The sequence below is a fragment of the Eleutherodactylus coqui genome, chromosome 1 (assembly GCF_035609145.1).
Source record: "Eleutherodactylus coqui strain aEleCoq1 chromosome 1, aEleCoq1.hap1, whole genome shotgun sequence".
NCBI lineage: Eukaryota > Metazoa > Chordata > Amphibia > Anura > Eleutherodactylidae > Eleutherodactylus > Eleutherodactylus coqui.
The window spans coordinates 214148976-214164367 of record NC_089837.1 but is presented as its reverse complement, the minus strand read 5'-3'; the positions used below and the strand labels follow the sequence as shown (position 1 = coordinate 214164367).

General features: G+C 42.2%; 1 protein-coding gene across 1 annotated transcript in view; it reads left to right on the top strand.

Moving 5' to 3' along the window:
- Positions 1–15392, top strand: part of ARFGEF3 (ARFGEF family member 3) — a 92556-nt gene that overhangs the window by 58144 nt on the left and 19020 nt on the right. The window contains exons 22-28 of the mRNA XM_066605504.1: positions 1257–1436; positions 2354–2495; positions 4262–4384; positions 6956–7059; positions 7288–7432; positions 10230–10358; positions 10894–11070. Of these exons, the coding sequence (XP_066461601.1) occupies positions 1257–1436; positions 2354–2495; positions 4262–4384; positions 6956–7059; positions 7288–7432; positions 10230–10358; positions 10894–11070 (1000 nt within the window). The remainder of the gene's footprint in view (positions 1–1256; positions 1437–2353; positions 2496–4261; positions 4385–6955; positions 7060–7287; positions 7433–10229; positions 10359–10893; positions 11071–15392) is intronic.

Below are 15392 nucleotides of genomic sequence, written 5' to 3'. Positions count from 1 at the left end.
AGGCCTACTGGCCTTCTCTAAGCCCCCAGTTTCCAAGACAACTTCTTGGCATCCCAAAGCTGAGGGACTTTTTATTCCCCACCACCCATACACAATGAGTAGTTGTAGGAGGATCCCTTAGTAGGTGCATGGATGGTGGTGGGTTATTGGTGATATACACAGCTTACTGAGGGTCCCCTCCCCCATACACTGATAGTATAGAGTGATTTCCTCAGGTCATGGTGAAGGTAGGCCCTCAGGCCGGTTTCACACAGCCGTGAAAATCGCACGAGAGTTGTGCATTGCGAGATGCAAAAATCTCCCATGCATAAGAACCCCATTCTTTTGAAAGGGGTCATATACATGAGTGAATTTTTTCATTTTTTTTCCTGCATTGCGGTGCAGGAAAAAAGTTTGGGCATGTCATTTCTTTGGGCATTCCCTCAAAACGCCTCACCCATTGCACAGCATATGATGTGCACGCGATGTGATGTCAGGATTGCTACTTCCCCAAAGTGATGTGAGGTGTTTTTGACACAAACGCCTTGCATTCACAGGAAACTCGCACTTACCAGTTTGAAATTAGCCTTAGTCAGATATGAAAACTTTATTTAATAAGTTCAGCTGCTCGAATTGAACTTTTCTCACATCATACAGTTAATTTATGTTATACTTACTACTACCGGTAGTACTGCATGTAGACTCTGCTTTCTTCTCTTTCTCTTTTGACTATAGTACTCCTTCATGGCACCGCCTGCCACACACACGCCACTAGTCACTGGGCGCTCTGCCTGTAACTCACAGTACTCATGCTGTGCTATTGAGCCAGAGGCAGTGCCTGGAAGACAAGCCTAGCACTGATTAGATGAAGCTCAGCCAACTTGTGTTGGGCATAATTTCAGCGCTACTCTTGGAGAGCTGCACCAGTAGTGAGTGGAGCGGCATGTGATGTGAAGCAGCGGCAAGTCAAGTTAGATGCAGACATTTTAACCCCTCTCCATGAGTTCCAACCCAACTCCCTATATCCACATGAGAAATATGATGCAGTCAGCTGCAGTGTCAGACTGGCTTGTGACATGCACATGCCATCGAGTTGTCAGCCAGCGCTCTGGGCCTAGATGAGGATCCTCTGGTGGACTAGTCTGTTGCTGGCGCAGTGCCAAAGGTGTTGAAGCTCCCCATAGAGCCCTTTTTTTCCCTATGTATCAATGACATGTCTGACCTGTAATTAATTTCTTCCACGCTATAAAACTCACCACTTTCCTGTTTTATTTTAGGCAGCCTGTCATAAAGAAAGGCGTGTTTCTAAGAAAGCGGTCTCCTTCATACACGACATTATGACCGAGGTCCTGACGGACTGGAACGAGCCACCACACTTTCACTTTAATGAAGCTCTTTTCCGTCCTTTTGAGCGAATCATGCAGCTAGAGTTATGTGATGAAGATGTCCAGGACCAGGTAAATTAAAAGTGCAAAGGACTATTGAAATGTGGTTATTGATCACTTGTCCCAAGGCTGGAGCAGCAGTTCACTAGACACTCCAAACTAGAAGTGGCCATGTATATCTTCACAGCTAAACATATTCCATCTATTCTGATAGTGTGTGTATATAATACTTACAGGGGGTGGACAAAAATATGGAAACACTGTGCGAAATGCATGCCTTAAGTTACTTGGGATTATAAATCATATTTCAGTAAGACGTGTAGAGACCGATTTTAAGTCGAGGTAACATGACACAGATGCTGCCAGGCAGAAGTGAACATCTGCCCAAACAACAAGGTTCCATTGGTCAGGGGTTTGAGCCACTCAGATGCTGTTACCAGCTGGGTCCCAAAACCACCCAGAGCAGGGCAAGAGGTGAAGTAAATACGAATTTGGCAGGAAAGTTCTCAGCCAAACAGGGGTCAAAAGGGCAGCTCAGTGCCAATTAGATTAAAATCCCATATATTTTGTACGGTGTTTCCATGTTTTTGCACCCCCCCTGTATATGATACATAATATGTACACTATCAAATAGATTCTATGCTGTACTAGGGCAAGTACTGAAATGAGTGAACATGTTCATTGCAAAATAGTATGTCAGCTGTAGGCAAGGAAAAGTACAGATACTATAATTTGGACCATTATTTATTATCATTGTTTTCGAATCCTGCTATTCGCCATCGAATATGGTTTAACTTTCACCAGCTGATCGTTTTAAAATAACTTCTAAATCCAGTTTACTTTTTAATATGTGAAATTTGAACTTTTTCCCAATTTGACGAAATAATACAAGTTTTATACCCTAAATATTAAATTTAAATGGCCAATATATGATATCTCTGGCGAACTTGTGGAAACACAATTAACTAATGTATTTGTGCAAATTTCAGGTGGTCACATCGATTGGTGAGCTGGTGGAAGTGTGCTCTCCTCGAATCCAGTCAGGTTGGAGGCCTTTATTTAGTGCCCTGGAAACGGTACACAGCAGCAAGTCTGATATTAAGGAGTACCTTGTAGGAGAGTACTCAATGGGTACGTTTAAAGCTAAATAAAGGATTGGTCCCTATTTGAATACGCCTTTACAAAAATGTTACAATTCTGTCAATCAAAACTTCGTGGGTTTAGCTTTTTCATGACTTAGATAATGTGCCATAACTTTAAACAATTGCAACAGGTTGAATTTTAGGCTAGAATGGGAGGAATAAGGCAGCCTATGACTGTCCTCTCTCTCTTGTAGAACCTCCGTTGACCCCGTGTGGGTGTTGAATGACCTTGTCTTCATTCTATCGCACTCTCCTTAGCAATCAGAGAGGATGTTAGGATCTTTGAGGTTTTTTTCTATTAAAAGGATGAGAAGATGAGCAGTTGATTTAGTCACACATTAAATCAAAAACATAATTGTTCTCTTTTCCAAAAATTATCCTCTGGTGCAAAATTGAATTAAAGTGCTGGTTGGCAATATGACAAGTTTTTCTTTTCATAAAATGTTTAAAGGGAACTTTTCATAACCATGGCTTAAAGGTCAGGGAACTGGGGAGTTCAGGGAGCAATGTTTGATACCTACCGAGCACCCCCGTTCCAGTGCTGTGTGCCCTCCAAGTAGCCATGTACACAGAGTGACTCTTTTCAGCCCGCTCTGTGCACACACTGCTCCATAGAGATGAATGAGAGTGTGCACAGAACAGGCTGAAAAGATTCATGCGGTGTGCATACGGCAATTTTCGAAGGGACGCAACACTGGAACAGGGCGCCCAGTGAGCATGAAACGCCACTCCTTATTTTCTTATCTTTGAGCCCCATAATGTAGTTTATAGGGCTTCAAAGGTCATGGCAGACTCCCTATAAGTATTGGGGTATAATATATGATTTTTTTTTTTTATTATTATTATAATTTAGGATTTGGGCCTAATCCCCATGGGTGGATTACGCGGCGGAAATCCGCGGCGTTGCCCCGCAGCTATTAGGTACTATTGAACCTAATAGCGCAATGCTCATGGTGCGGAATTCTGTCCTGTGAAATCACCCGTAATCACAAGCGGGATGTTCTATTTGCCGCGGGCGTATGCACGGACGGCTTCCATTGCAGTCAATGGAAGCCGTCCATCACGCTATCTTCCGCTGTAGCACAGTGGTAGATAGCGTGAAAACGCTTTCCCGCCCACCGACACCCACGTCAGAACGAAAAAGTAGGACGGTAAAACCACCACATGGGTAAAATCCCTAAAAAGTGTGGTCTTTTGGGTACAAAGCAGCCTGGTCCATAATGGGTGAAAGCAAACAATCTTAGCTTTTAAATGTTACCAGGCTCATAATTTGGAGTGCAATATTCAGGGTGCAGCACTTAAAGAAAAAACTATTTTACCTCCTGCTTCTGTAGGTGGTAAGGGAGAGGTTGAAGGGGATAAGCTATAAGTGACATCAGGAAGAGGAATACATGCTATTACTATCATCTCTCCCTTTTTACAACCTCTAGTGATGGCAAGGGGATTCAGAAACTGCTCTTCATGTTATAACACTCCTTAACATTCAGTGCCTACAATATACGGCATATGCCCTGTGATTGTCACATTCCGGCGTGTCTTTTTAACATACTTTGGGGTCGAGGTGCCTTCTTTTTTTTTAAATCCATTTCAAACGACTGACCGGGATGGAAACCATGTAAGACGGAGACCGAAGATGTCTCTGTTTCACATATTACACACTATGGTTCCGTCCAGGCCTCCAAAATCTAGGATGAAACTGGTGCTGCATGTAAAATCGCAATGTTAAGGTAGCTTGTCACTGCTTTTGTCTCTTAGGGAAACGTCAGGCTCCAGTGTTCGATGTGTTTGAAGCTTTCCTGAACACAGACAACATTCAAGTTTTTGCCAATGCAGCCACTGATTACATTATGTGCCTTATGAAATTTGTGAAAGGTTTAGGTATGTTTCATTCTGTTTTCAAACAATTTGGGGAGCAACGATAATACTGTAAAGTGGGCTGTGGGGAAACTATAAGACTGTTTCTCTGTCCCTCCATCTAGAATAATGTAACAGGATAAGATTACTAACTGAACATCTGTATGAAAGTCCATTCAGTCCTTATAATGTTTTACAATGCTGAGTGCTATATGCCATTATATTCAAGAGTAAAGAAAAAATGGACAGGGCATCCCAATGCTAAAGATATAAAACAGTCATCAAGAAAATCTATAAAATAAGCCTTGCCCAGTGAGTATATAGTTTATCGCACTAGTTATTACGGGCATTCCACAAAATCAGGTAGATGCATGAATTGTCAAATTTGAAGTGGCACTTAATTCATGGCAACCAACAAACTCATGGAGCCAAGGATAAATAGTCATGAAGAGAAGCAAAAGGTCCTGGAAATGTACCTAGCATGATATAAGTAATTTACGTTCATTGTGCATCATTTTTACACTTTTTATTACTAAGTGAGAGCCCTTTGCATTACTTTCAAGGACCTTCAAAGAAACAAGGACCTTACGGCAGAGCTGTAAGGCTGCAGGCGCATGGGCGACAGCGATATCGCTGCTACAAAATAGCTGCGATATCGCTGCTATGTACACGCAATTTTGTAGCATCAGTGATGCTTTTTTCTTGTTTAAAAAGGTAGCATCATGTCGCTGCTACATGCAATTTTCTCGCATGACAAAATTACACGATTTTGTAGCGAGAAAGTTAATAGGACTTTGTAATGTTAAAATCGCATCACATAGCATGAAAGTCATAAGTTCATGCTATGCGATAAGTAAGGAGGCTCCATAGGGAAACATGGGCTACAAAACATAGCAAATCGCAGAGATTTTGTAGTCTCTCAATGTAGCAGCTTACAAAACATCACTCATGTGGATGAACCCATAGGGAAGTATGGGTTCTGGATTGCTGCGATTTGTAGCACTGACGCATAGCTACAAAATCGCCTGTGCGGATACAGCCTTACTCACGTGGTAACAATCCTACCCAATTAAAGTTGCTCAGCTTGGAAACACGGGGCAAAATACAATAGTAGCCAGTAATTATATTTACAGCTACATGTTTTAGGGCTGATTAATAGAGATGAGCGAACGTACTCGTAATGAGTACTTACGCACCCGAGTACCGCCATTTTCGAGTACTTCAGTACTCGCGCGTAAAGATTCGGGGGGCGCCAGGGGGCGGGGAGAGGCGCGGCGGTGCGGGGGGTAGCAGCGGGGAACAGGGGGGAGCCCTCTCTCTCTCCCTCTCCCCCCCACTCCCCGCTGCAACCCCCCGCGCCGCCACGGCGCCCCCCGAATTTTTTCGCCCGAGTACGGAAGTACTCGAAAATCGCGGTACTCGGGCGAAAAAGGGGCGGGGCCGAGCACGTTCGCTCATCTCTACTGATTAACACACAACGATTATCGCTCAAAGTTCGTCCAAATGACCGCTTTTGAGTGATAGCCATTGTGTGTAAATGTGTGCCCAACATGCACTTACCGTGCATTCTTCATCCATCACTGAGTTCAGCTTAGCTTAAAATTTGTCGTCCCTGACGGCATGCTGTGTTCTCCATGGGCAGCGCTGATAGCATTGTATGCAGCTGGTAAAGCAGATGTATTTGGAGAACAGACCACCTGCTGTTCTCTAAATACATGCAAATAAAGCCAGTTAGCTTCATTTAAGGGGTTGTCCCGCAGCAGAAATGTAAATTTTTTTCTCTTCCCAGTCCCCCTTCTAAAGCAAACATACTACACTACCCGTGAAAAGCGTTTTTAAAGAGCGTTTCTACTCACCATTAGCTGGTTTCCTGAACTTATAAAAATTCTTCTTTCAAGATGGCTGCCGGTCCTTTTCCAAAGGTGCACCGCGGTTTTCTCCCATGGTGCACCGCGGGTCTTCTCCCATGGTGCACCGTGGATTTCTTCTCCATCCTGCGTTCCACTGCCGATTACAGCCACCTCATTGGCTGATCGGCACCACGTGACGGAGGCGGAGCTACGATGACCAGAGAAGAGGGAGGAGCCAGGACGCCGCTTGTGAGCCTGGACACAGCCAGCAGAGGATTCTTATCTGCGCAAGCGCCGACTGTTGCGGCGACCAGAGAAGAGGCTTCAGTCGTCGCCATGGAGACGGGGACGCCAACACCGGAGGGGTAAGTGTATAACTTCTGTATGGCTCATATTTAATGCACGATGTATATTACAAAGTGCATTAATATGGCCATACAGAAGTGTATAACCCCACTTGCTTTCACGGGACAACCCCTTTAACCGATTAGCCCATTAGTGCCTAATGCAAAATGATCGCTCAAAACTGTCAGTTTCTGATGAATTTTGAGAAATCATCTTTGCGTATAAATGGACCTTAAGACTCCTAAACAAATCTTGTAATCATGAGATAAGGATCGATTCTTACTGGCTTGGGAAATGTTCACATATGCTAGTAGTGATGCTGCAGCAAGTGCTACTTCTGGTAGTAAAGTTTGATATATTCAGAACCCAAAATAATTTTAGTGTTTAATATATTATTTAGGTGAGAATGACTGTAAAGAAATTGGAGACTGCGTGCCATCATCTGCTTCATCGTCCACAGACCTTTGCCTACCAGCTTTGGATTATTTAAGAAGGTGTTCTCAGGTAGAACATTTCATTCAGTATATTTCTCCTCTGTAGATCATGAGCATTACTACAAATGCTTTGCAATGTATGGTATTTAAAGGTGTTTAGCCTGAACCCTGTGACAAGACGTTAACAGGACAGGGTTTCTATAGAGGCTTATGGTTTTGTTTTTTTTCAGCGCATGTGTGCATACAAAGCAACCGCATACAGTAGTAACAGAACCATGTTTTTTTTCTTAATATGCAGCTGCTAGCTAAAATCTACAAGATGCCAATGAAACCAATCTTCTTATGTGGGCGTCTGAATACTTTGCCCCGCCGAGTTCAAGAAAGATCAGCAAGCAGTGAAGATGGTATTGATGCTGTATTATCGGAGTTTGATGATGATACTGGTGGGTTTCTTATCAACATCTTCTAATACACAAAGTAGTAAAATAAGTGAGAACTTGTATATAATTATAATAATACTATTTTACTATGTAAAATAAATATATAAAAAATTACAAATCTGGTATCACCACGTTCATAATGACCCAGAGAAATAGGTTAGTACATTAACCCGCACAGAGCATGCTGCGAAAAAAAATACAAAAAAGCTATATTTCTGTTTTTGTTATGTTTTTTTTAATGATAACATCCCCAGAATTTTCCAAGACTACTTCTGAAACCAGGTCTTGGTAGACTTTGAGGTATGCTTGGGATCGTTGTCCTGTTGGAAGGTCCAGAAATGCTTCCTCACAGAAGGCATGAAGTTTTTTCGTAGGATTTCCTAATACTTGATTGAATCCAGGGGCGTAAATAAAGGCTCAGGGGCCCTGATGCAAAACGTGAGCTGGGGCCCCCCCTCTATCTGTATCTGTACCCGTACATATACCTAAACCATGCTGCACATAGACCTAACTTGAAGCTTCTGGGCAAAACCTGTAACAGGGCCCCCAACTATAATGCTTTATTCATAGTACTGGGCTCCCTATATGGAGAAGAGAGGCCTTGTGTGCCTCCTAAGGCTCCTGGGCCCGGGTGCAACTGCATCCCCTGCATCCTCTATAGTTACACCCATGATTGAATCCATTTTGACCTCCACATGCTGCAGGTTTTTTTATGCCAGAGGAAGCAAAGCTACTGCCATGCTTCACTATGCGCTGGGTGTTCTTTTCAGCATATGCTTTATTCTTCAGACATACCACTGATCCATTGGCCCCAAAATAAATCAATTTTTGTTTCACCACTCAAAAGAAGAGAATCTCAATTTCTTGGTCTTATTTATATGGTTTTGGGCATATTGGAGTCAATTTTTTTTGTACTTTTGGGTAAGCAGAGGTGTATATCTTGGTCTGCAAACTGAACTCTCAGTGCCTGCTGCCACCAAATCTTGCTGCAGGTGTTTTCAGTCACTCAAGGGTTTTGATTACCCGCCTATTAAGTAATCTTGTGACGGCGTCCTCTTTCTGCCATGTGCAGATAGTGTAACCAGTGTTCCCTTAACTTTGAACTTACCAATTATGTTTCCAACTGTATTTCTAGAAACATTCAGTGCCTTTACTATCTTTTTGTATCCTTTTGCTTGTTTGTATAATGCCGTGATATCCTCTTAACTTTTTGAAACAATCTGTTGACTTTGCCATATTTCTAACCTGCAATCAAACCTCACAGTCACCAAAATACTAGCCAGTCCAGGTATTGATGTGTTTTATCTCAAACATACCTGATGCAACTAATAAAGTCCTTGATTAGTTGTATCAGGTGTGCTTGAGACAACACATGATTTGCAAACGTGTGTTCTTATGATGGATTTTATTCAGCATGTTGCATAATTTTGAGAATGCAGTAGTCATTAACCCCTTGAGTGGCACGCCCGGAAATCTTCCGGGACGAGCTCCACTGCTCATAGCAACATAGCCCAGAAGATTTCCGGGCTATGTATCACTATGGGAGCTGCAGAGCACAATGCCACAAGCTGTGACAGTGTGCTCTGCCTGCACAGTCCCACAGAGAACAAAGCAAGGGCTTTGAAAAACCAGCAGAAGATATTGCCGATATGCCGGCAATCTCCTGCTTTGTTTACAGGTTGCCATAGAGACCATCGGCTTGTCAGAAGCAAGCCGATGGTCTCTGTGGCAGGGAGAGCTTGGTGCTTGGCTGTGAGAGGACAGCTAGGTACCTGCTCTTACAGCAGAGATCAGAGAAAACCTCCGATCTCTGCTGTGTTAACCCTTTACATGCTGCAGTCTACGTGACTGCAGCATGTAAAGGGCTGTCACTGCAGCATGTAAAGGGCTGTCACCATCGGACCCCCGGAATGTGATCAGGGGTCCTGATGGGTCCCTGTGGAAGTCCCCTAAAGGGACAAAAAAAAAAAATTAAAAAATTATAAAAAAAATAATAAAAACACTTGTCTCCCTTTACTTTGTAAAAAATCAAAAATAAAATCACACATGTGATATCCATGCGTCGTAATGACCCAGAGAAGGAAGTTAATACATTATTTAACCCCTTAATGATATGGCCCCTTTTTTTCTTTTTTCCCCATTTCTTTTTTTCCTCCCCCCTGTTTAAAAAATCACAACTTGTCCCACAAAAAACAAGCCCTCATATGGCCATGCCAATGGAAAAATGAAAAAGTTATGGCTCTTGAGACGCAGCTGCAAAATTAGTTGAAATTCAATGATTAGACCATTTTAAAAAACCTGCCCTAATTTGCAATGTGAGGTGAATAATTTGGTTTGCCACTGTGTGTCTTATTCTGAATCGCTGAGGCATTTCAGAATAAACATATTTTGAAGTTTGATTTCAAATGGCGCTCCAAGTCACAGGATGGCATTCCTTCTGCACATCCTTAGCCAGATCATCCAGACTCGCTGCTTTCTCCCTGCTTGTGTATAGGGAGAGCTGTCACTCTGGATAATGCGGGCAGGGAGAGTTTGGTGTGTTCCTGCCCCCCATAATTCAATGCTCATTTCAGAATCTAACCTCAAAGTATATTTGTTTTGAAATGCCGCATTGTTTCAGTATAATAGCTACATGGGCACAGTGTACATACCTGTCCTGAGTTCATGCTGCCCATAATACGGCATTTACTAAATCTTGCCATAACTGTGATGTCTTAATGCCTTCCCTATTTTCCCAAATGCATACGTAGATTTGTGTATTTTTCTCTCTAGTAGCGACTGTCCATTTGCTTTCCTTTAGGTCTTATTGACGTATGGATAAACCTTTTAGAACAACTTACGGCCGCTGTTTCAAACTGTCCACGTCAGCATCAAGCACCCACCCTGGACTTGCTCTTTGAGTTATTAAGAGAGGTTGCAAAAGTGCCAGGTAACTAATCTATAATACTGTACAGAACATGCATACATATGAACAACAGGCCTCATGTTTTATGAAGTTAAGGCTGTCAGTAGAAGCAATGTCTGTTCTAGGTAAAATGTTGATTATATGAAATAATTACTAGAAAATAGCACTGTGTCTTAAAGTTACAGACTTTCAGATCGAATTATGATCCCTCTAAGTTGGTGGTGGTCATCCCTAAATGTTTTACAAATACCATCCAAATTGAGATTTGTGTAATATTTGGCCACTGCATGTGAATTTAGTGTTAGGGTACACTGCCCAACACCTAAGGCGTATGGAAGTATGTCATTAGAAATTAGACTGAAGCAGAGAAGAGATTGGGTGGCTCTCAGCAGTGCAGCAGTCATAAAATCCCTATGTGAAAGACATGGAAGTCAAACCGCTTTTTCTGAGATGTTATGGTACATCTATAAATTCTTTATCTCAAATCAGTTTTGCTGATAAATCTCACAGAACGTGTAATCAGAGGTGATCGCTCATGCTCCGTGTTTTTGTCTTGCAGGCCCTGGCTTTGCTATTTATGCAGTTGTACATCTGCTACTGCCGGTCATGTCCATGTGGCTGGGTCGCAGCCAGGGTGATCACGCTTACTGGGATGCAGCTTCTGCAAACTTCAAACATGCAATTGGTTTGTCTTGTGAACTAGTAGTTGAACACATTCAAAGCTTCATAAACTCAGGTAACATACTTTCTTGTAGGAGAGCCATTCTCTGTTACCATGACTGTCCAGACTCTGCTGATTTTGATTTGCACATCTGCTTTAAATATTTAAGTTTCCCCCAAATTTCTGTGTTTGTAACCTGATCACATCCGGGGTGTACTCAGCTGTGCCGTAACTAGCAACACATAAATCTACCCTGCTCCTTCTATCGTCTTAGGGGGCTTTTAGACACAATTATATTGTTCAAAAAATCATTTAGACGGAGGGGATGTGGGGGTGTAGGCTCCCTACTCCATATATTTTGGTAGTGCCCAATGCTGTCTTGTTTCTGGAATCAGGTTCACCTTCTGCTCTCCAGACTTCACATAGCCAATGCTCGGTTAACCCCTGAAATGCACTACTCTTGCTAAATATAGAAAACTTTCCTAACGCCCATAGGGGGGTCACATGCCATATATTTCATGTTGTGAGACTCCTGATTGCAAGACAGTGGAGGACACCGCAGATCCCTAAAGTTGAGGAATTAAAGCCCCTTTTATACACACAGATAATCTTTCAAAAGATTGAAAGATCAGCGATCATTTTGCATAAAATACTAATAAGTACTAATTGCTATTAGTACTTTATCAGCTTCATTTGCATCCAAAGGAGCTTCTGGGAGCTGTTGCAGAACTCATCAGGAGGTCTGAGCTCTGTCATTACCTCCATTGTTCAGCCATGGGCTGCTAAGAGGAAACAATGTAATCTCTAGCTCCCCATGGAAACTTTAGCACCATGGACAGCAGACATGCTGTTCTGCCAGCCTGAGACAAAGCAATCGGCTGTTATCCGCTCTCCCGGGCAGAACACAGTGTGTGGTACTGCTTATTAGCCGTTCTGCCAAACGATGGTATTCAAGCAGAGCTGAAAACCGTCGTTCAGCAGAAAACTGAAAGATGGGCACATTTTAGATGCAACGACTATCACTCAAAATATGGCTTTTGAGCGATAATCGTTGTCTAAATGTGCTCTTAGAAGACACCCTAGCTTTGAATTTCTCCTATGAGGAACTAACCGTGTTTCAGCAGGATAGAGTGAAACAGTTCAAGAAAAATTGAGAACCCTTAGACTTGTTCAGAGTAAGCAGAAAAGTCCCCCAAACCAAGATAGGCCACCTTGCCTAAACACAATCCCCTGACCGTCATGACTTGCAAGGGGTTCAGGAGGATAGCGAGGATGTTTATTAGCCTGTGCATTAAGTTGGAAATCTAGCAGTGTGCTCCACAATGAGGTTGGCTCAAAACACTTACCACAACCCTTGATGAATTCCAAGGCAGTCTAATTTCCAAAATGAGGTCACTTCTTGGGGGGGGAGGGGGGGGGTTCAAATATACTGATACTTCAGGGGCTGCAAACACAATATGACAACTGAAAATCATTCCAGCAAAATCTGCATTCCAAAAGCCAAATAGCACTTCTTCCCTTCTGAGCCCCGCCATGTGCCCAGACAGCAGTTTACATCCACATATAGGATATTTCTAAAAACGACCATATTGTGGTAATAAATTCTGAGATTTCTTTCTCTGCTAACTCCTGCTGTGTCATAGAACAAAATGGTTTTGAATTGAAAATCTGCAAAAAAATGAAATGTTTTAGGTTTTGATATACTTTTCTTTAATTCCTGTTAAACATCTAAAAGGTTGACAAACTTTGTAAATGCTGTTTTGAGTACTTTTAACCCCTTCCCGCTCCTGGACGTACCTGGTACGTCATGGCAGCCTGGTACTTCCCGCAACATGACGTACCTGGTACGTCCTGGAGATAGCACGGGATCACATAAGATCCCGCGCTATCCCGCAGCGGGAGCCGGCTGTCAGTCACAGCCGGCGTCCCGCTCCAACAGCGGGGGGACATCGGAGATGCGCCCGCCGCTGTTAACCCCTTCCCTGCCGCGATCTAAGTAGATCGCGGCAGGGAAAGAGTTCACAGAGGGATCACGATCCCTGTGTGTCTCCGGCCGGAACTCGCGATGTTATCGCGAGAGCCCGGCCTGTCACCATGGCAACAGGACGCCAGACACTGGCGTCCTGTATTGCCTGTGCCTATAATCGCTGTACAAGCGATAAGGCATGGCAGAGCAGTAGCTCTGCCATGCCTTATGACAGCGATCATAGGCACAGTGATGTAAGTCCCTCAGAGGGACTCAAATAGTATAAAAAAAAGAAAAGAAAAGTGTAAAAAAAAGAAAAATGTAAAAAAAAAAAAAATGTAAAAAACCCCTTTTTTATGCTTTTTCTAATATTAGCATAAAAAAAGGGAAAAAAAACTAAAACCCCACATATTGGATATTGACGCGTCCGTAACGACGTGTACAAAAAATTGAACACGCTTTTTATTTTGTACGACAAAAAACGTAAAAAAAAACGCTAAAAAACAGAGGCAAAATGCTAATTTTTAGCATTTTGCCTCACAAAAAATGCAATAAAAGTGATCAAAAAAGCCGTACATTTCCCAAAATGGTACCAATAAAAACTACAGCTCGTCTCACAAAAAATAAGCCCTTAAAGAGCTCCGTACATAGAAAAATAAAAAAGTTACAGGACTTTGAATGCAGCTATAGAGAAAAAAAAAAGATTTCCAAAAAAAGGGGGTTTTATTGCAAAAAAGTGTAAAAACCTAAAAAAAATATAACAATTTTGGTAACGTTGTTACCGTACCGACCTGCAGAAAAAAATGAGTGTGTCATTTATGCTGCATGATTAACGCTGTAAAAAAAAAAAAAAAATCTATGGCAGAATTGATGCGTTTTCTCTCCCTGTTATCATTAAAAAAAATAAAAAATTTTTTTACGATATTGTCTATATACCCAAAAGTGGCACCGATAAAAACTACAGATCGCCACGCAAAAAACAAGCCCTTATACGGCCGCGTCCACGGAAAAATAAAAAAGTTATGGCTTTTGAAAAATGGAGATGGAAAAATACCAAAAAATCGCTTGGTCCTCAACGCCAAAATAGGCCGTGTCATTAAGGGGTTAAAGGGATGTCATTTTTTTTAAATGGTGTGATTTTTATGGTGGGTGTCTGACATATAGGCCCTTAAAAGCCATGCCAAAACTGAATTGGTTCTTATAAAAATCACTTTTCTAGAAAATGTGAAAAATTACTTCTACATTTTTATATACTTTTGGAGTCCTAAAAAGTAACACTTAAAATCATCACAATATATAGTAGAGGTATGGTAAATAATAATTCTTAACTATTCAATGGTGTATAAGTAACCACCTGTTTTACAAGCAAAAAAAAGCTCTGTTTTAAAAATCGTGAATTTTTCCTAATTTTCTGTAAATTTTGATTTATTTTTTTTAAGACAAAAGTACAACTTACAAAGTGCAATATTTCATTAAAACATCTCAGAATTGTTTTAATAAATAAAAGCATTTAAAAGTTATTACCCCATAAAGTGACAGAGGTCAGATTTGAAAAATAATGGTTTGATATCCCCCACTACTCAATACTACCACAAAAATTATTTCTGATTATTAAGCTAGCCATACTGGTGTTAATCTATATTAGGGGCTTCCCTAATAGACACAAGCAACGGTTAACTGAAGGGGATAGTCCAGTGTTTTACTAGTTGATCGGCGGGAATTTGTTACTTGGGATCCCTCCAATGGACTGCCGTCTGTGGAACAGGGAGAAAGTTGTCATCAGTGGTCAGGAAAGGAAGCAAATAGGCAGGCTTCACTCCTAAAAAAAGGAGCACTGCCTCCTACTACAGTTCTGGCTCTGACTGCAATATGGAGCCAGAGGTGTAATAGGAGGTAACGCTCCCATTGATTTCAGTGGGAGTGAAGCCTATCTATTAGGCTAAGTACACACGGGGCGGAATTGCCACGAAGTTTCCATGCGCACTCTCCACATGGATGTTCCACTGCATTTACAGTACTAGAAAAGTGGACGAGATTTTAAAACTCTCATCCACATGCTGTGGAATAAACCTGCACAAAACTTGTGCGGAAACCTCATTGTGGTGCGGAATTCAAATCTGTGACATATCAATTGTATTGCTGTCTCCACTGTGGAAATTGTCCCCTTTCAATGAGAGGGTGAATCCACGATGAAACCCACTTCTAAAACATGCACCAAATGGTGCACGTTTGGGGGCAGGCATTCCTCCACTAAATTGCAGTGGGATGTCCGCTGCGGACATTCCACTGACCATTTCGCCCTGTGGAAACCCAGCTTTACACGTCTTCTGCTGGGCCTCCTGCACTGTCAGTGGGCTGAATGATCAGCTGATTGGCTGGGATTCCGAGTGGCAGATTCACGCCGATGAACTAGTGATGACCTACCCAGAAG